Source organism: Pteronotus mesoamericanus, unplaced genomic scaffold (assembly GCF_021234165.1).
Source record: "Pteronotus mesoamericanus isolate MK-2021 breed Mesoamerican mustached bat unplaced genomic scaffold, CSHL_Meso_final contig_105, whole genome shotgun sequence".
In the NCBI taxonomy this organism is placed as follows: Eukaryota; Metazoa; Chordata; class Mammalia; order Chiroptera; family Mormoopidae; genus Pteronotus; species Pteronotus mesoamericanus.
This window is the reverse complement of record NW_026555006.1, coordinates 11,946,970-11,968,037: the sequence shown is the minus strand read 5'-3', so window position 1 is coordinate 11,968,037 and position 21,068 is coordinate 11,946,970. Positions and strand designations below refer to the sequence as shown.

The window sequence follows — 21,068 nt, the reverse complement described above, 5'->3', positions numbered from 1 at the left end:
AAAAAAGCCAATCAGAACAAGAAGAAAGGAGAATCTAAAAAATGAGGATAGTATAATAAGTCTCTGGGACAACTTCAAGAGGTTCAACATTTGCATCATTAGGGTACCAGAAGAAGAGAAAGAGCAAGAAATTGGAAAAATATTTGAAAAACTAATGAAAGAAAACTTCCCTAATTTGTTGAAGGAAATAGATGTGCAAGCCCAGGAAGCACAGAGAGTCTCAAACAAGATGGATACAAAGAGGTCCACTCCAAAACACATCATAATTAAAATGCCAAAGGTTAAAGATAAAAAGAGAACCTTGCCCTGGCTAGTGTTGCTCAGTGGACTGAGGACTGGCCTGTGAACCAAAAGGTTACAGGTTTGATTCCTGCTCAGGGAACATGCCTGAGTTGCAGGCCTGGTACCCAGGTGAGGGCATGTGAGAGGTAACCGACAGATGTATCTCTCACATATCGATGTTTCTTTCCTTTCTCCCCTCTCCCTTCCCTTCTCACTGAAAATAAATAAAAATCTTAAAAAGAAAAAAGGAACTATAATACAACTATATATAAGAGGAAAAAAAAAAAACGCCTTGAGGCCAAGTAGTAAATAGGTTAAAAAAAGAGAGAGAGAGAGAATCTTAAAAGCAGCAAATAAAAGAAGTTAGTAACCTATAGGGGAGTTCTCATAACACTGTCAGATGATTTCTCAAAAGAAACTTTGCAGGCTTGAAGGGATTGGCAAGAAATATTCAAAGTCATAAAAAGCAGGGGCCTGCAGACAAGATTGCTCTACCCAACAAAGCTATCACTTAGTATTGAAGGGCAGATAAAGAGGGTCCCAGACAAGAAGCAACTAAAGGAGTTCATCGTCACCAAACAGTTATCATATGAAATGTTAAAGGGATTTATTTAAGAAAAAGGTCAGCTCTATGAACAATAAAATGGCAAAAATACATATCTATCAACAACTGAATCTAAAAAACCAACTCAGCAAACAAGAAGAACAGAGACAGTATCATGGATAAAGAGAGCATTTTGATGGTTGCCAGATGGCAGAGGGGTGTGGGGGAATGGGTGAAGAGGTGAGGGGATTAAGAAGTACAAATAGGTAGTTACAGAATAGCCATGGGGATGTATGTACAGTATAGGAAATGGAGGAGCCAGAGAACTTACGCACATGACCCTGGAGATGAACAACGATGGGGGATTCCCTGTAGGGCGTGCTGGGTGAAGGGGGGCAAAGAGGGAAAAATTGGGACAACTATAAAAGCATAATCAATAAAATGTAATTTAAAAAATAGGCATAATTTAGATTCATTCACACCAGGTGACTACTGTTGTGTTTGCTGTTGTCATTTTTTTATTTGACAAGAGGTCAGTGCCCCTGACTAAATAGTCAGGTATTGTGTAGTTTAAAAATTCTTGTGGCATACTGGTTGAAAATTGCTGTTGTATGCTCTCAAAAAATATTGGCATGGCTAAAAGTTCTTAGTTTAAAGTAAAAAGAAGCTACAAGAGTATGTTGAATATGATACCATTTTTTGTTTTATAAAACTTTAAGTACATGCACAAAATGTAGTGGATGGGATTTACCAAAAAATTCATGGTGGTCACCTATGTACTTCACTATATTTTTCTAAGTCTGTTCATGTAACACAGATGACATTTTTTCCCAGTAACTTAAAGGAGCACACAAGCACCCCAACCAACTGTATTAAGGGGAAAACATGCATTTTATGCACCTCCTACACAAACTAGAAAAATAGCAAAAAAACGGACTTACCCTGATTATCTCAACAGTCCTTGGTTCCATATCCGTGCCTATCAATAAAGAAGCAACATAATTACCTTTTAAAAGTAAGAGGTAATATATATAGGATATAATATTATCTCCTGAAAGTGGTGTCATTCTCTAGGCCTGTCAAGAGAGAATACTGAATCAGGTAGGCATTATACCCTTTCTCAAAATCCAGCCCGGCGGCCACTGATCGGGGGCCATGTCTTCTATTTTAAAGAAGTCCTCCCTGCTGTCTGACGCAGGTGTGGCCATAATCATTTGGTCTGACAAAAGCTGACAGACCGTAGCAGTAGCCAACAGAAATACGGTGATTAAATGGCTTGGACGGTGAGCCATTTGCGTTTTATTGTACATTTTTCTGACTTAACCAAAGATAACCACCTACCCAAGGAAAGACTTAAAAAGACCGTTGCCCTGTCCCACCCCACTGGTCTGTGCGCTTCTGATTTTCCTTGAGTGGCCAGTAATTTTTTAATGATTTTACTTTAGGGGACACTTTAGATTTCTGCTTTCCTGCTTTTGATATGATTGGTGTAAAGTGCAGGGCGCATTCCAAAAATGAATCTCTCTGGCTTTACCGCCTTTGGAACAGGCTTCTGTGGCCAAGCACAAAGGTTTAAAAACATTTTAATGAAAGGTGTAACGATTGTTTTAAAATATATTAGTAGTTAAAAAATTGGGTAACAGGATGGTTTTGCTGGAGGTGTGTCCAAGGAATACCTGAATTTTTGGGGGAAGGATCTGAAGCTCTCTTTGTGCCAACGAGGTTTTGCAGGCTGCTGATGACCGGCGCGAGGGAGGGATGGAAGCCACTGGGGGCGCTATGCTGGCTCCCCTGGAAAGGAAACGCAGCCGTCAGCTGTGCGGAGACGTGGACTCGGAGTTAAAAATTCACCGGTTAATTAGTATTTTAATCAGTGACATAACCATAACCATGTGATAGAAAATTCTGAAGAGGCTAGAAAACAACAATTTACCCATACTTGCTCTCTTGCCACCCTTACACAATCCCACCTAACATTTTCTCCACTGTTTTCTCCATTATATATTCTTTAACACATGGTTTCAATCATCAAGGAAGAAGGCATGCAATAATTTAAGCTTTTCTTGCTCAATGTGAAATCAAAAACATTTTCCTAAGTTGATACACAGTATTTATACATGATCAGTTAATGGCACTGCGTGCCATTGGAGGCTAGAGGCGACATTTAGTCACCTAGCACCCAAACTACATAATCTATTCCCAGGAAATATCCTGGGAATATGTTGTTTTAGTAATATGTTAATTTTTTCCCTCAAAGATTTTCCTAGAATCAGGAATAATTCAGCTCAATCTGCTGTATCTCCATTGCTTCCCTTTTATCCATCTAACTAGATATGAGAGTTCTACAAATGTATAGTCATGTATGGCTAGTGGCTATTCAATGAAAATCTTATACATATATAGTGAAGGGCTTTTGCAATGTAGAACACAATGTCACCAATAATAAAGAATTTTTTTCTTCCAATCCAGGTTATGCCAATTGCCCCCAAATTTTAAACTAAACCTAAGATCACAATTATCATCAGATAAAATTATAATTTAAACCACTTCCTTAGTTCCATAATACAAGTTGTTTAATATTTTAACACTCTTTAAATATGAAAATTTTCAAATATAAAGAAAAGTTAAAAATAGACATCCGTACACACAACACCTAGATTCCACAATTAATATTTCGTTATGCCCTTCCACATACCCATTTGTCTATTTATTACTCAATTTGTCTTTTTTTAAATTCATTTCAAAGTTATAAACATTAGTACACTTCATAATAAATAGATCTAAAGGAGTATGTTTTATATTTTCCTGAAAGAGTATGATTTTAAATCAGTGGTGTTATAATAAATAACTACTTAGAATTGAGTAAGTACAACATATGACTTTTGTCTAAAAAAGTCTCAAAACAATGTGTTTGCCAAGGCCTTTGTGGGTATGGACTTTGCCTGACAGTGTTCCCTCAGTTATCTGAGGAAAAGGATTTCTTTTTTTCCATTACACACTTTCTTCTGCACAGTAGATACACTTTTCTGGTTGGTTGGAAAAGTCATTTTTAAAAAAGAGGCTTGGTGGCCCCAAGGCTAGATCTCTCCTAATGAAGCCACTTTTTCTAGGCCAAGTTAACAAGTTAAAATTCCCCTTGACCCTCAAAAGAAGGCCTCTCTCTCCCCTTACTTGTAATTGCCCAGAAAGGAATCTGTGCCCCTAAAGGGTCCTGGGTCTACAGATGAACATGCTTGGGAATGGGATCTTCTTTTTCTCCACCTGGGTCATGGGCTGGTCTTGAACTCATGATGGAGGATACTTCCTTTTCTCAGCTAGCTCTAAGCCTCCTTCTAATCAGCCAAGACTCAGTGCAAATTCTCACATCATCTCAGCCATAATTTTAGGGACAAAGGAAGGATACAATATATTTACTGTTTTTCTTAAGATTGAGTGAAACTTCTACCATTTGAATAAAAATTCTGTGCAAGAAGATTAGATAGAAGTATTTGATACTTTGTCCCAGGTTTCCAAAATACGACAGCTTACATTTATATACCAGATAAATGGTAATGGTGGTTTTGTTGAGATTTAATGATAGAGCTTTTAAATTTGTTTGCTCTTCATTTAACCCGAATGTGAACTTTATCACTAAGACACATACACATTCTTCAAGGACAGAAATCTGGTTCTACCCACCATCTCACCTGTCAGTCCAAACTTTTCTTAAAACACTGGAATTCCTTGTACCCCTTTTACCTTTGCATATACCACTCTCCCTGTCTGGGGTGCCTTCTCTCTCTTTCCAACCTAAGTAACTCCTTTTGGAGTAAGACCTAATGGAACGTCTTCTGTGTAGCTTTCATGTACACTCCAGAAAAAAAGCATTTCCTCTCCGGTATTGTTCTTTCTGCATCCTAACCTCCTATGTACAATGAGGCTTTAAGGAAATCACTCAGCCCATGAACCTTCCATTAAGGAAGAGCTGAGACGACTATTTTGCCTCTTAAGTTCCCACTGTTGATACAAGTCTGGCCGGAATCATCACCAACCATTCACTCCTGGAATCCCACCGCAGTGCCAAGTCTTAGAGTACATGTGATCGCGGCTGCCCATTCCCTAAGCTAGAATGGAAAAAAAAAAAGTTCTAACCTTAATGTGATGTCACTGGCTTTCACTGCTTTGAGGATTCTTTTAGACAAGCCAGCTAGTCTGGGATACTATCTGAGCAGTCGTGTTTTCCCTCATCCATTTTGTAACGCCAGTGAGGCAAAGGGGACAGTAATAGTAATCTGGAAGCACTTGTTTGCTAACCGCAAATCCGAGTCTTCGGACAAAGGCCTGGGACAGGCTTTAGGTCTAAGGCAACCCCAGAAGGGACTGAAAGTCATGCTTTTAACCTCAAAACAAAGGCCCATCTATAACCTACAAAGGAGACGTGGGGGTAACATGTACGTTTCTATAGTTTTATTATACACTAAATGGAACTAAAAATATATTCTACCATCTTGATTTTTTCAGCGATTACAATGAAAAAAAGATACAGTGAAATATGCTTTGTTTAAAAAAAAAAGTGGCACTTCCATCAGCCTGACAAATAAACATAAGATGTTTGCTAACCCACAGAAAGTCACCCATTAAGGGCTCCCTCCCACAGGAAAAACCCTCACATTTCACTCTCCTAGGGATACACCATTAATTGCCCTCAGCATGTGTGAGTGGCTATTCACAAGTTAACTTTATAGCAATATTTAATTGAATGAATAGAACAATGTTGTGCTAATGAGGGTCAAATTGCCACCAGATGTTGCTGCTTCTTTTTTTTTTTTTTTTTTTAAATAAACACAGCTGTGTACATGCATGCATCGGCAATACAGAACTAATTGTGGGGAAGAAAAGTGGTCCTAAGAAAACATTGGCAGGCAATAATGGAGATAAAAATCTAGGGATTAATGAATTTCCATCCCACCTTTCATTTTTATTTCAAACACACTGAAATACACTGAACTCGGTATTGTGAATATGCTGTATATTACACATCGCTGTAATACTGTGTATTACAGAGTATTTCTCCAGGTACGAAATGGGGAACTTTCTCTCAATAGGGACAGGTGAGTGGGTCAGTCTGCAGGGAAGCCATCCACAACCTGACTGTGCTGTGAGGTCTTCCTCGCGGAGGTCCAGGAACTGGCTCGGAGTCGGCCAACCTCTAGCTGCACGAGCCCCTGTGCACACTTGGGAACACAAGAAAAGGACAGAAGTGAAAAGCAGTAGCATTTATGTTCTAAATTATCATGGCAAAGCCTCCACTTATCTCTGCAGCCGAGAATGTAAGTGGGTGATGAAGGCAATAGGAAAAAATAGAAATTCAGTAAAATAAAAATCACACAAAATCACAAAAATGTATCAAGCCAGTGGTATTTTCAGGTCATGACTTCTTTAAATGTGTTAAAAGGATTATATTTCAATTCACCTCTGTTCTCCTCCAATAAAGTGTTTGTGAGCAGTGAAATAACTAAGAAAAAGTGCTGAGAAGGAAGACCAAAAAAAAAAAGGTAGAAGTAATCTACATATATAAATCCTCTTGAATATTAACTGGACCGTTGACTATATTAGCAAATCAGGGTTTAAAAATAAACAAAATCCATTTATTTGTCTTTGCAAAAGCTCCCACAGCTATTTGTAAAAGAGAACAATATGCACTTGGTTGTAGTTGAATGAAAATTTGTAAGAATTTTTATTAATCAGTTTCTTCCAAAGGAGGTACGGTGCATGTGGCAGGGACACTTGGAAGTGAAATGTGAGCTTTAGCATCAGCCTGGGTGGTAGGACAGGCAGGCAGGCAGGGCCCTGTGATCTCGGGCATGCCATTCTACTTTTTAAACATCACTTGTGACATGGGAGAATTGGTCTAGACACTCTTTAACATTCCTTGAAGCAAGGAAAGCTGGATTTGAATGATTCACAGTAACACGTTCCCTGACATAGCCCTACAGGGAGGAAGATGAATTCTGTGACTCCAGGAGAGCCCATCGCATCCAATGCATTTAAAAGACAACTGTGGATACTTGGAATTCTCACAGTTATGAAAATACAGCTTAAAAATCCCAAAGTAGTGATCTCTTCAATCCTGCTAGTCGATATAGCAGCTTTCTTTTAAAGTTATTCCTGGTTGGTTAAAATATTAGAGATCAGATTTCTAGTAAAAAGTAGAGTTAGCCTATATCATCTGACCCACTTTATAAGCTTGCTAGGTTAGAGCTGCCCCGAGTGGGCTTCAGTCGTACAGCTGGGCAGAAAGCAGCCCCGGGACTCACCTTGAGAACAGTGGCCACTGTCTCCTGTGAGGCATTTCTCACATCCTCCCCATTCACAGATAAGATCTGATCTCCCTGAATCAATCTCCCATCAAGGTCTGCCGCTCCGCCTTTCACGATGTCAGAAATAAACACGCCATTTCCATTTCTGTGAATATCACAAAGTAGTGGGTATTGTCACAACTTAATATCCCTTTATTAAATCTGAGATTACTGACATTCTATATATATTTACAAAGTCATAAAACTTGGAAGAAAGGCCCTATAAAATCATCTCATCCAATAATATCTACTAACTGCCCAAATGATAGACCTTAGAGAGCTCACACTTTAAACAGTTTATGCCTATTTATGCTGCTTATTGTAATATTCACTTTTATTGGCCCAAGGGCATAATTTCTGAGAGAATAATTTTAATGAAATTAAATGGAAACTCACTTTAAAAAGTGGAGTTAAGGACTCTTAAAATGTACAGGTTATTTCCTGAGAGATAAGTTCAATTATTAGCATCTGATCTATTTCTAGTCTCTTTCTCACATTCCCCTTTCTGGATGTTATTCCTTTGAAGTTTTAATTATAGTTATGTGATGAATAAATAAATGGATATCTCAAAATTCAAGAGGTTAAAAAGGGTGGACCTTGAAGTTTCCCTCTCTTCCCTAGTCCCCAAGTTCCCTTCTTATAAGTAACAAATGTTACCCATTTCTTGAGTCTCTCTCTGTAAGAGACAGTCTGTGTACACACAAGCCAACAAATGTGTGCACGGTAGGCATGTATGTGAAAGGATATACATGCACATGCATTCTTTTTACCTCCAGTTGTGTGTTCTTTAATTTTGCTTTTTTCCTTAATACACCTTCGCAACTGGTCTTTATTGCCACTTGGGGCTTCCTCATTGATTTTTATGGCTGCATGCTATTCTGTGGATGGTCCTTAAATTCACTTATCAGTCAACTATGGATCTACACGTAAGTTAGTTCCATTTTTAGCTATTGCAAATAAGATGCAATAAATAACATATCTACAAGCACATATTTAGGATAAATTCCTAGTTGTGGAATTGCTAGTCAAAAAATTGTGAATTTTGAGAGTTATATGTCTGATCCTTTGCAATGGAACTTTTTGTGCTAAGAAAGGTAAGTGTTCCTTTCAAGGCACAATCTGAAACACTGGTGTTGGATGACAACTGTTTCATCAGTCACCTATGAGACAATAAAGTAAAAACTACTGTTCTACGTGGAATCTCCCGGGTACTTGTATGTGTCACAACAAGGAGGCAAACTTCAACATGGGCTCTGTCAGCTGCTCTGCACCCAGTTGTGCATTGATTTTGCTTAGAAATATGAGTCTCAGCTCTTTTTTGTTTTGTAATGCACTTTCAGAGTGACAGTCTTATGGTTCTGGAGTAGGAAATGAGATCATGACAGCACAGTACCTGGCACAAAGTCAGTTCTCAAAAATATTAATTAATATTTTTATTTTAACAACAGCTTGGACTGTTGGGAAAAAGCACCAGGCTAGTCATCAGAGGTCTATGAGGGCACGTGACATCATATATACAAAAACTCCCATTCTTCCTAAGAAGATGATTGACACCACTTGAAACCATATTGGCGTGTCACCTGAAAACTCTGCAGTCCTATTGGAATAAACATAAACTAGCTATCCAGAGTCAGTAAACCATGGAAGCTAAACTTGCAGTTTCAAGATATTACCTCTCTAATTCTCTGTGAGAGAAATCTACTAATGTCTAAAAGAATGGCTGTAATCCCCATCCTATGGGTAAAGCAGCACAGACTTCAGAAGAATAGCCTAGCCATCAGGATCTACCTCATCTTTGGTGTAAGCTATCACTTTGGGGACATAGTTCTTAATAGGAAACTGTTGTGAGAAATTTATGTGTCCCTCAACTATGTCTATTCAGCTAGTTTTAGTAACCACTCAACCAGTTTTAGTAAAATGGTTTGACTTTAACATGGTTCTCCAGAGAAGAGCAATTTTCTTAACCCTAGATGGCATATACCTCACTCTTGATATCAGCTGTTGCTCCAATTAAGCCCTGTAAACCCAAGATCTAAGTCACTCCAAATTGAAAGAAACTTGCTGACTCTTCTTACCCTTATATGGGCATAAGTCTGACAGCCTGGGTTGATTGGATGTAGAGTTTTCTCTTGATATGACATTTTTGGGGGGAAAGATCTTACTCAGAAATATGACCTATGTTGTTTAAATATTCATAAATAAGTTAAGTTGATAAATTATATTATTATACTGGGCCTTATCTTTCAGTGCCTAAAAGCATTAGTTCTGAGGACTCTGATGGAAAAAGGCCAACCCTCCTGACTTGCGGAGCAATTTTTTTTTTTTTTTTTTTTTTTTTTTTTTTACCGTTTCCCAACGATGCTCAGGCCCAGTCCTCGGCCGACCTTCTTCTGAAGATCTACAGGAAAAGTCTCCAAGTTCTCCTCGTCCCTGTAGTGTGTCTCGTCTCTATAAACCACCAGTCGCACCTTCGACGGGGTCTGTCTCAGGGCTGTGATGGCTTCTTCGTGGCTGGCGCTCCTCAGGTCAACCCCGTTAACCTGGAACAACGGGTATCTGAGATGGGCTGGTGATAGCAGAGGCCTCTCACCTGCTGTCTGGTGGAGCTCCTTGATCTAACCAGTGAAAATCCTCTAGGAATTTCCAGCCATTCTCTGAGCACATAGGTAGTGACCACACACAATCATAGCTGCTTCAGATATAAAGGAGGTGACCCTTATACTCCTCCACCCAAAATAAGCATAGAAGGTGGGTTAGTACACATGATAATACAAATTTTGCTTAGCTGTGAACTTTCCTATGGAATCAACATGAGAGACAGAGAGAGAGAGAGAGAGAGAGAGAGAGAGAGTGCATGCGCACGTGTGCAAGTGTGCAAGGACTAACTGGCTCATTTAACTGAGGTCAAAAGGGAAAGAAATATTTGTGTTTGATCAGCACTTTTAGACTCTGTTTACTGAACTTGAAATCTTCACCTTTAGTTGCTGACATCACAACTACTTCAGAACAGGCTGGAGGAAATGAAGGGCCAGTATTTCCAACAGTGTCACAGATGCCCTGAAGTTCACTCATTGCAGTCTGGGTCTGAGTGAGCACAGGTAGGACCATGTGTGAGAGACCAAACTCTACTGGCAACAGCACTGAGTAAAGCCAGGCTCTGCTTCTGGCAAGTCATGTGAATTTGGGTGAGTCATGGAACCACTGTTTCCTTGTCTGTCAAATGGAGATCACAGCCAACCTACTTATTTTTCACTTAATAAATACTTGTGTAGTGCTTGTGTATTAGCCTTTTGTGAATATTTGCTCTTCTTAATCCTTATACTTACTTTCTAAAATAAATATTATATTACAGATGAGGAAACTGAGGCATGGAAAGATTAAGTGACTCAATCAAGGTTGCAGAATGAGCAGGAGGAGGAGCCAAGATTTGAACCGGATTATCTTTTTAGTTTCTATACCATGCTGCCTCAAAATTGCTTTTAGAATGGATGGTTGGAGCCCTTGCCGCAAAGACAGCCAAGAACTGATGTTGGTTAGTGAATCTGACACAAGGGAGGAACTGAGGGGCAGGGAAGTCCAGGACTCAAAGGAAGGGACTCATGGTCACTCCCTCAAGGTCACAGCTAGGAAGAGTGAAACCCAGGGAAGGGTGGGCACAGGTCATGTACGGCCAGGTGGGTGGCAGAATGGGAGAGTTTCCTTATGATGTTGGCTCCACTGGTGTCCTGCTCCACCCCTGTGTGTCCTGGCCAGGTCAGGCCTACCTCTGGACCTCCGTCCCTTCATTTGTGCAGTGAGGGGCTGGTCTGAGGCTTCTCCAATTCATACATTCCAAAGACTAAGGACTCTTGGCATAAAAAGTGGTGCCAAAGAAGGAAGAAAAGAGGAATGAGCCCCTTTTGGAGAAGGGGACTTTTGAGCTGTTACTTAAAAACTCAAAAAAAAGCTGATTCTCTCAGCCAAGATAATGTTTAAAAGCCTAATTTTGAAGTTACTTTTTCTCTTCTGGTATATCTGGGACTCAGATTAAGAACAACAGTGGTTAAGCATGGGTTTTAGATACAGATGGACTTTAATTTGAGTGCTGCTTCCAACTTAGTTTGTGAAACCTTATGCAAATCACTCAGGCTAAATTTCAACTGTGTCATCTGCAAATTGGAGATGATAATGATAACAATTGTTACTTAGGGTTATGAGGATTAAATGAAATAAACCCTGTAGTGCATTAGGCATAGGGCTTGACACATGGTTAAACTGGATATAAGTTAGAAGTTGATATTTTACAAGGAACTGAGGTGGCTGCAGCCAGGGCCGTTCCCTCTCAGCACCAGCATTCACTGCTACTCCATGCCCATGAACGCCTTCTCGTCGTTGAGACAAACTCACAGAACAAAAGGGAAAATAGTGTCTCTAGGAAATGTGGGCTGAGCTGATTATTTTCTTGTATTCCAATAGATGGCACACAAGACCACTTCTGTTACTCAGTTGAAAAAAAGTTACTTCCATGGATTGAAGGTGAATTCTCTAAGCCTCTAAATTACCTTTTGAAAGGCTCTGGCAATTATACTTTTAATTAAAAGCATTGTCATTAAACTCTAATGCTACAAAAGCAATTTATACTAAATTCCAGCATCAAGATGTCTGCTCAAATCAAAGTGATCTGCTCCAAGTTCAGTATTCATTTCCTCCTTCGGTTATCAAGAGGCACCACTAAATGCATAATAGTCAAAAGAGAAATACTGCTATGTGGCTAGAATACAGTGGAGTGATGTATTACCTTAAGTGCCTTTCATAAGCACTATGTGCATTACTTAGAACATTCATTGTAGAAGGGTAAGGGTGAAAATAGTAGGGATCCCTATTTGAGACGAAGGGCCATTGGAAGCCCCAGTTGTCAATGAGAATATATCACATCCCACGGGTAGGACAGGCTGGTGGGAAAGTGGGTGAACCATTGTTTTAGAAAGAAAGAATAACAAAACTAGGGTGGTGATTTCTCATCATTTTGTTCCACAGGGAAAACCAGGTGTTGTTAGCTCTCTACTCTTTCTGCTTGCACACACAATAGAAGGGAATAATGGAAGGAAAGGTAAAGTAAAAAGAGGAACTGACCCTAAAATGAGAACCAGAAAGAAGAAAGTCTACACTAGTCACAGAATCATAAATCTTGCCCTGCTACAGAAATTATTTGACTATATCTTTGTAAGCGAAATCTGGCTTGTCCTGTTTAACATGTGGATAGTATTAAAACCATGCAATGCCAGCTTGCACAATGCAGAGGACCCTCATGAACAGAAAGGCCATTGTTTGGCAAAAGTACCGACGTACAGGTGCCTTGGTTCAGGGGCTCAAAATATGCCACAGCAAAGTTTGCCTGCCTTCTTCTTGAGAAGGGGGGCCCGCAGGCTGCTGGCTGATTGTGCATTGTTATGCCGCTGTACACAGCACCCACAATTAGGACAAGTGCAAAAGTGGGGTCTAAAACTGCTTAGAAAGGAAACATGCTATTTGACCGAACTGAGAGCTTTTTTTTTTTTTTTAAACTAAACACACAATACATTCTTGTGGACTAGATCCTGCCTGGGGTAAGGGAAGAGCCTGTCCCGGCCATCTTTAATGAGCAGTACAGGCCATCCATCTGTATTGGGTACAATAACTTGGCTAGATAAACCAGGAAATGTTTTATTTGACATTTCAAACCCTCCTTCCCCTTAGAACAAATTTGCTTTCTTTAAGCTAACCTATCCTGGGAGTCCACTTGTATGTGAATATATTTTATGGAAGAGAGGAGCTACAACTGAGGGGTCTCTTCAATACAAATAGATATAGTTAAATTTATTTTTTTACTGAGGTATAGCTATTATAAAATGAACTATACACATTTAAAATGTACAATTTATAGTGTGAATTTATACCTGTGCAATCATTGCCACAAATCGAGATAGTGCGCATATTTAGTTTCAAGTAACCATTTGTGGACTTACAAATCATGTAAGTATCAAGGTACGTAGACATCTGTACTCTTTTGAATATTTAATCTATTCAATTTATACAGCCAATTATGATATGACCTGTTAATTAGAAAATCTACGAGAAAAAGAAACACCCCGAAACTACTGACCATTAAAAAATGGTGTTGCATACTAAGGCAGTCAAGCTAATTCCCAAAGAGGCCTCGCTTATTTTTCTAACCTCATACACTTGTACCTTAAATGAATGTACTGGGAATCCGTCCTAATCCAATGATAAAGCACAGTAAAGGCCTGCAGAGAAATCCTGTAAGTTGCCCTGAATTTAATTTGCAGTCAGCCTGGCCTCTCTTTTAACTCCTTCTTGCCTCTATTTTCTGCTCTTAATTATATCTCTGGTTTCATCTTGGGAGGCAGACTTGAAGCACCAAAGGGAAAAATAAAGTTCTATGATGTCATTCATAATGTGCTATATTAAAGTTGCAAAGCAAAAATGCACATGCCCACCATAAAATGTTAACTATTCAATTAAATTCCTCCAATGAAAGACATAATGTTGCCTAAAGGTTTCACACCATTGAAAAAGCGCTTTAGTTCCACCTACCAGAACGCCTGGCATTGACTTTCCATTCATCCGTTCCCCTTTTCAGACACTGCCTGCCTTGGCACTTTTTAAAAGGCTTTAACGCCTTTGCTAAATGAGAGTCCATTTGAAAGAGGCAAGTTAAGCGTTTCAGTTTTTAATAAGTACCATATACCACCTAAAGGGAAAAACCTCTACATTTCCATCAACTAGAAAACAAAAGTGGCAAGGCGTGGACCTCTGTTTGACTTACAGATTTATTAGGAATAAGAAAATAATACTTAAAGCTACAGTGAAGTCTTTAAAATGTCAGGTGTGCATGTTTACGTACATGTGCTTTTAGGGGGGAATTTAGTAAAGTATACTGGAGAGACAAAAAATCTAATTGTAATACTGCACAGGTCTCATTTGACATTAAGATTATAGAACCATAAACTGTACTTTTCCCTTGAATTAACAAAATGTTTTCATGGACAGATTTATTTACTGGTACAAAATAAAATTCATAATCACATACCTCCAGTATCTGGTCACCAGCCCACAGTCTTCCATCTCTGGCTGCTGCTCCTTCCTCATAGACTTCATGTATAACTATAGCATCCTATAAAAAACCAAATTCTTATTAATTTTCAATAACCACAAATGCTTCCTTAAGAAAACCACTAAACCAGAGGCAGCAACCCATAATTTGCTATTTGCTAATAATGCGATATTTTATTGGACCTAAAGATAAACAAAATACACAGTTATGACATATTCAGAGGTATCATTAATTTTTCCTAAGTTTATTATTTCATTCCTTTAGGCCTGGCTTTGCCTAATATTTCAAGTTAAACTTCCCTCATGTGTTTTACTGTAAACCATGTACATTGCTGCTGTGTATGAACTTGAGGTGAACTATGTGTCATTCTTATTTATATTTTATAGTATATTTTGAAACATGGTTTCAGGTATTTATTGGTATTCAAGGATTTGGCATAGATGTGTGGTCTGATGTAGGGGGTTTGTCAGGCCTCATTACTTGGGCAATTAAAGAAAAGAACTTAGTGGAATGAACTGGCCCTGGACAGAGCATGAGCAGGGGAAGGAACAGACATGGTCCTGAGCGTAAGACAACTGGAGTTCGAAACCAGACTCTGCCATTGTGGAATCCGGGCAACTGAAGTCCTGCACTCAGCATTCTGAGCCATAAAATCAGGACAATATTTAAGGAGGAAAGCCCTGGTTGAGGAAAGTGTTTCATAGTTAATGAATTTAGAAAATAATTTGTATCTCTTCAAATTAATCATCCTAATTTTTTTATCATCATAAAAATAACATGTACCAATGTAAGGGACTCAAGCAATATCACAGGGCAGAGCAAACACAGGAAGAGGCGGCCTCCCACACCAGGCCCTCCGGGCGCTCCCCGCAGACAACCACCGTCAACAGTTTCATCAGGGTCCCTCTGCGCAAATTACTTCTGCACACCCAAATATTTATGGGTTTGGGGGAAGCTAATCCAACAGAGTTTGTCTACACCAACTTTCTCCTTCATGTCAGGGTTTGAAATTTCTTGCCTCAGGGATTTTTATGGAGCTGAACACTGAAGCATCCAGGAGTCATTGGTTCTTTCTGCTGTTGATAAAACTGATGGTCACTGAAAAGATATTGTTGAAGGGATTATGCAAGGCGTGCTGGAGGGCTGCTGGGAGAAGAAAAGAGCTTCCGAGTGGAGGCTAGGCACAGAGACCTGGGGGTTCCACGAGAAGTGAGGCGTGGAGCCCTGCACTGCCCAGTGCCCCCCAGTCCCTGCTTCCCCGTCCCCCAGCAAACACATGGGCAATGGTCCGGGGGGGCAGGCTCCACGTATAATGATCCACCTTAAAAGAAGTCCTGTCCCAAGCACTGGGACCTGGAAGAGGCAGGACTCCTGGTCTTGCAGAGATCATGTAGGCTTGGGTACCTATGGGCTTGATGAGTGCCAGGGAGGGCCGATGACACTGGCCGCAGGGGCCTTGCCAAGCCTGGGGACTTTGTAAGGAAACAGGAACCCTGAGAGTTAGGGAGCCACCAAAACGACTGAGGTTGAATTTCGCCTTTGTCCAGATGTACGGCGCCTCGGGATTAGAATTATATTGAGTAAATCAAGAAATGAAATATTTCTTGCAAAAATATAACAAAGAAGACAGGAGAAATAAAAAAGCCAAACCAAATCTACTCTCTTAAAAAAATACAAATGATGTATTATAGAATTGTATATCTGAAACCATTATAATTTTATTAGCCAATATCACACCAGTAAATTCGATTTAACAAAAAAATTTTCTATGCAAATTCTGGAATAAAGAAGCAACAAAAGAAAAAAAAAGAGGTCTATAACCATATAACCAATCTGGATTCTAAATATCTTTACAATATTAAATACTTTCATTTTATCTTACCACACAGTTCTGAAAGCATTCTTTATTATAGCAATTAGAGAGGCAGCCCCCGAGAGCCAGGAACGGTTCCTTGGTCCAGACAATTTATATTTCAGATTCTGTACCAGCAACAGATTTTGACCATTCTTTGTTGTAACTGACTTATGAAATTTCCAGACCCAGGGAGCATTTACACTGCCAAGAATTTGTTCCTATGAACTGTTTCAGGGAAATGGTTTTGAGGAAACTTGCTGGGTCAGTGGCTTGAGGTGATCCCCACAACACTGCCAAGATGACACCACGGGACATTTTTATGAAGGCAGTGCAGGGAGAAATGATTGCAAGCTCCCGGTAATGCCTTGTGTTACGCTGGTTTGTTTTCAGCGGGGTGGTCAAACACCCCATCCTTACTGGATGGGGAGAATCAGACTGAACTCATACTATACATGGCTTTTAAAGAGCTTAATTTTAAGTATGAAATCCTTTGATCTGGGAACATTACAAAAGTCAAGTGGGAAATTTCTCTTCATTCATACTCAAAAGGAAGGAAAAGACCCCATACAGTTTTTATTCCATAAAAGTAGCCTGAATTCATATATAGTTTCTGGGTGCTCGATGAACTCTTATACACAAAATAAATATACTGTTAATAGTCTCAAATAAATGCTGAACTCACTGCCAATGATCTGTTTTTAGTCCATGAATCTTTATGTATGAAAGACTCTCCATTATTTCTTTCCTTTTGCTTGACTTTGCTCTGATTTCTCTTAAAATTATCAGGGAAAAGACAAGAGAGCATGAAACACTCTGACCTAATAGAAGAAGGCCACATTTCTTACCATGTGCCCTTGCGTGGTTCTGGACAGACGTAAAAGGTGGGGACTAATAGGTAAATTGGAAATGTGGGCTGGTGGATTAAAAAGAAAAATGGATTTCTTTTTCTTTTTCAGTTCAAAAGCTATATATATAGTTCATAGGGTAGGACAGGATAGTAAAAATGATACTAGGTTGGGTTATATTAAGCACCTATTTGACAAGGCTCCATTAAAATTTTACTTCTGGCCCTATACATAGTTATTACAATATTATTGACTATATTTACTATGCTGTACTTTACATCCCTACAACTATTCTGTAACTACCACTCTGTACTTCTCAATTCCTTCCCCTTTTTCACGCAATTCCCTGACGCCCCTCCCCTCTGGCAACCATCGGTCTGTTCTCCGTATCGGTGAGTCTGTTTCTGTTTTGTTTGTTTGTTTATATTATTCTTTAGATCCCACACATAAGAGAAATCTTATGGTATTTGTCTTGCTCTGACTGACTTATTTCACTTAGCATAACACCCTCTAGGTCCATTGAATGTAAATGGAAATTGAAAAATACTTTTAAAAATTTACTTCTTGCTTTTGAAAAATTGTGATTAGGTAAAAATAATGGGTCATTAATGTAAAAATAATGGGTAATTAATATAAAACTGAACATAACTGTTTTAAATAAAAAAATCTGGAGTTCATGATACACATGATTCTAATCTCATATTTCCTCCTAAATTTTAATGCTCTGAAGCTATTCACCCAAAACTGCTTGTTGGTATGGCTCCGAGTGCCCTCTCTCCCACCATCCTACCTTCCTATCTCTGCATATTTAATAACATTCCTTCACCCCAGAAAACTTCAGCAACTTTGTCTACCAACACCAACAACTTCTTCTAAAACCCATCCATTCCAAAAGCAGTCCATCAATCATTTGCCTGGGCATGTGTTGCTGGCTTACAACTGTAGAGACAAATGATTATGAGGTAGGCCCTTGGAGACAGACTTCTTGGTCCAAATCCTGGTCGTGCTATTTCTGGCCATGGGCCTTAGGAAGACTGTTAACCTCCCCAGGACTTAGAATCCTCATTTTAATATGGTTTTTAACAATATTATCTACACACAAGGCTTATGTACAGTGCCAGTACATAGTCCGGAACAAATAACATGTCATTTATTTAACATCTATGTGCCAAAGATGCTACACATTTCCCATTGGTGCCATTTAATCAACACAACAACTAAGCAAGCTCAGTATTATTAGTCTCATTTACAGTTGGAGAAACAGAGGCTCAGAAGGGTTCAGACTTTACCAGGTCTTTATAGCTTCCAAGTAAGGGAGATTAAATTCAACTTGGGACTGTTTAATGCCAAAGCCTGTGTTTCTACCACTATAGCATGATTCTCATCTGTTTTGAATATTTTATTTTGCACTTGTAGAAAAGCTCACTTGGGATTTTCCATATGGCATCAATTCTGTTGAAATGCTGTCTTCTCAATTCCATAGCAAAAACCTTGAGGGCATCATGAGTTGATCATTTTATAGAGTCAACAAAAAGATGACTTGTGGAAATGAAAACTGAAGCCTTTGGCTTAATGAGGTGGGGTGATGATCTATGGATCGCACTTGCTTATGTGTTGGTACATGACGAGGGGCCCTACACAAAGCATGTGGTTAGGCTTTTTCCTTGCCCCAATACAGAATCGCTCTTAATTCCACTGTTATTCTTGTCTCTTTTCTTCCTTTCTTCCTTTCATCTTTTTGGTCTGTGTACCCATATTATTCACTGAATGACTTTTTTTTTTCCCTACAGGAACTGTTATAAACCATTAGATCCAAGAGGTAAATTGATGTATAAAATAAAAAGTTGTTCAGTCCAAGAAAGCAGATTTCTCATAATTTATGGCCTATAGACTTGAGAATCATTTATAGATGACCAAATACAACCAAAACTAATTTCCTCTTGTAGTTGTGTGACTGTCACTGGGGCAACAGAAATTTAAGTAAGATGGTCTGTCTACTTACTGCTCAAGACAAGACTAACAGTTTTGCTCTGGACACTCTAAATTGCTCATTTGACTCGCCAACTCTAGAGAGGGAAGAATTTGATCAGTGAAGTAGAGAATCTCTCAAATATCGGGGTTTCCCTAATTAGAAGGGACAGTAAGGATTTTAGAGACGTAGAAAAAGTCATCTGTTTACATACTTCTCCCTTACCAGTTTATGCCTGAAATATGTTTAACTGAGAAAAATCCCTTTATTCCATTATAAATAAGTCCCTTTATTTAATGATTAGTGACATCGTTAAACAAATAGATACCCTGGAAGAAGCTGGCTAGCAAACTCATCATATTGTTTAAGGGATCACTGTTTTAATGTGTCCATTCCCCCAAAATTAAATTCTTATTTATTTTTAAATATAGATAATACATGTACATAGTGCTAGACTCAAACAGTGTACCCTGAAATTTAGTTATTTTTCTCCAGCATCTGTCCCTCAGCCACCCCACTTCCCTAACTATAAGCAAACAGTATTAAGTTTCCTGTGCATCTTTACAGAGATATTTTACAATACCCATAATTGCAAAGTATGAAGGACACCAAATGCTTGAGGGTCGTGTTCTTTTTGATCTGTTTTTCTTTGCTTGAGCCAACCAAGTAACATCTATACTATAAAACCTTCTTTGACTCTCTCCCCCAGTGAGATTGATCAACTCTTTCTGTAGCTCACTGCTATATCTCTTAGTATTATTGAACTTATCACGGTATCACAATAGCTTGTTCATGGATCTAGGTTCTGTATCACCTCCCACCCTCAGTGGAACCCTTCTGGATAGGGGGTGCTTCCAACTCCTCTTTGTATCCTGCTGCTGAGCCCAGAGGAGGTACTCAGTAAATATTTGCTAAATGATTATCAAATATTTGATTGGAGATTGAAGAAGGTATCAAAATGGCCCAGAAAGAGGAGGGTTAGTATATCATAATCTTAACCTAACTCAACCAAACTTCTGATGGTAATATACAACCATAGTACCCACCACACGTGGATATTAAATCCATCTGAATTTTCAGAGGATTTACTTCAGTTCATAGCGCAATTTTTTAAAAAGACTTTATTTATTTATTTTTAAAGAGAGGGAAAGGGAGGGACAAAGAGAGGCAAACGTCAGTATGTGGTTGCCCCATATTGACGGCAACCACATATTGCGTCCCCAACTTGCGTGTCCCCAACTGGGGACATGGCCTGCAACCCAGGCATGTGCCCTGGCTAGGAACTGAACCAGCGATTCTTTGGTTCACAAGCCAGCACTCGATCCACAGAGCCACACCAGCCAGGGTTTGTAGTGCAATTTAAAGGGGCGAACTATGAAGGACTTAATTATTACTGAGCTCCACAAAAATCACAGTCTCCTCCAGGGAGATTTAAATTCTGAATGCTACAAAAGAATTTCACAACACACAGTAATGTATCCTTAGGCAGGGTCAAAATCGTCAGACACTTCAGCCTATCAATCACCATTTTCTTTATTGTTCAAGCTGCCAACAAGTAGATAAAGTAACTCATAAACACACCAATCATTCAGCAAAAGGCAATTTTATTGTTGTCACAATAGCCCCATAACACTTAAAGAAGCCATGTGTTAGAAAAATTAACTAAGAGTTTCCTGTGGACTGAAGGATATCAATAAGCACCCTGTGTGGGTGAACTACTTCCACAGAATGAGATTTTATAACCTACACTTCTAGATATTCAGTGGATTGTTTTAATAAGCATAGTAGGAGAAAATTTGGATAAAGAATTATACGGTAGATGGCATTATAAAGGACTGTGTACACATGGCTTAATTTTACTGCTCGTAGGCCTGCTTTACTTAATTTGGATTACTCTGGAATTAAACCCAATCTTTGCCATACTCATAAAAGCCCCTGCTTCCACTCCCCACAAAAATAATCCTAAGGGGCATTTTAACTACAGAAAAGCTTCACATCAAATTTCACATTTAGGTGGAAAAGTTATTTACCCATGATCCAAAAAGAGTGTTATATCTTATTTTCCTGTTTTATGAGAAAAAGCTCTCCTAACAAGAAATACCTCCAAGGACCAAAAGAAGTATTAAAATATTATAAATAAAA

The 21,068-nt window shown here is 39.0% G+C and overlaps 1 protein-coding gene across 4 annotated transcripts in view; it reads right to left on the bottom strand.

Moving 5' to 3' along the window:
- Positions 1–21,068, bottom strand: part of PATJ (PATJ crumbs cell polarity complex component) — a 295,047-nt gene that overhangs the window by 30,242 nt on the left and 243,737 nt on the right. For all 4 annotated transcript variants that reach the window (XM_054574004.1, XM_054574021.1, XM_054574012.1 and 1 more), the window contains 6 exons: positions 14,234–14,317; positions 9,511–9,704; positions 7,123–7,270; positions 5,953–6,039; positions 2,503–2,617; positions 1,768–1,805 (listed from right to left, as the gene is read on the bottom strand). In XM_054574004.1, coding sequence (XP_054429979.1) covers positions 1,768–1,805; positions 2,503–2,617; positions 5,953–6,039; positions 7,123–7,270; positions 9,511–9,704; positions 14,234–14,317 — 666 coding nt within the window. The remainder of the gene's footprint in view (positions 1–1,767; positions 1,806–2,502; positions 2,618–5,952; positions 6,040–7,122; positions 7,271–9,510; positions 9,705–14,233; positions 14,318–21,068) is intronic.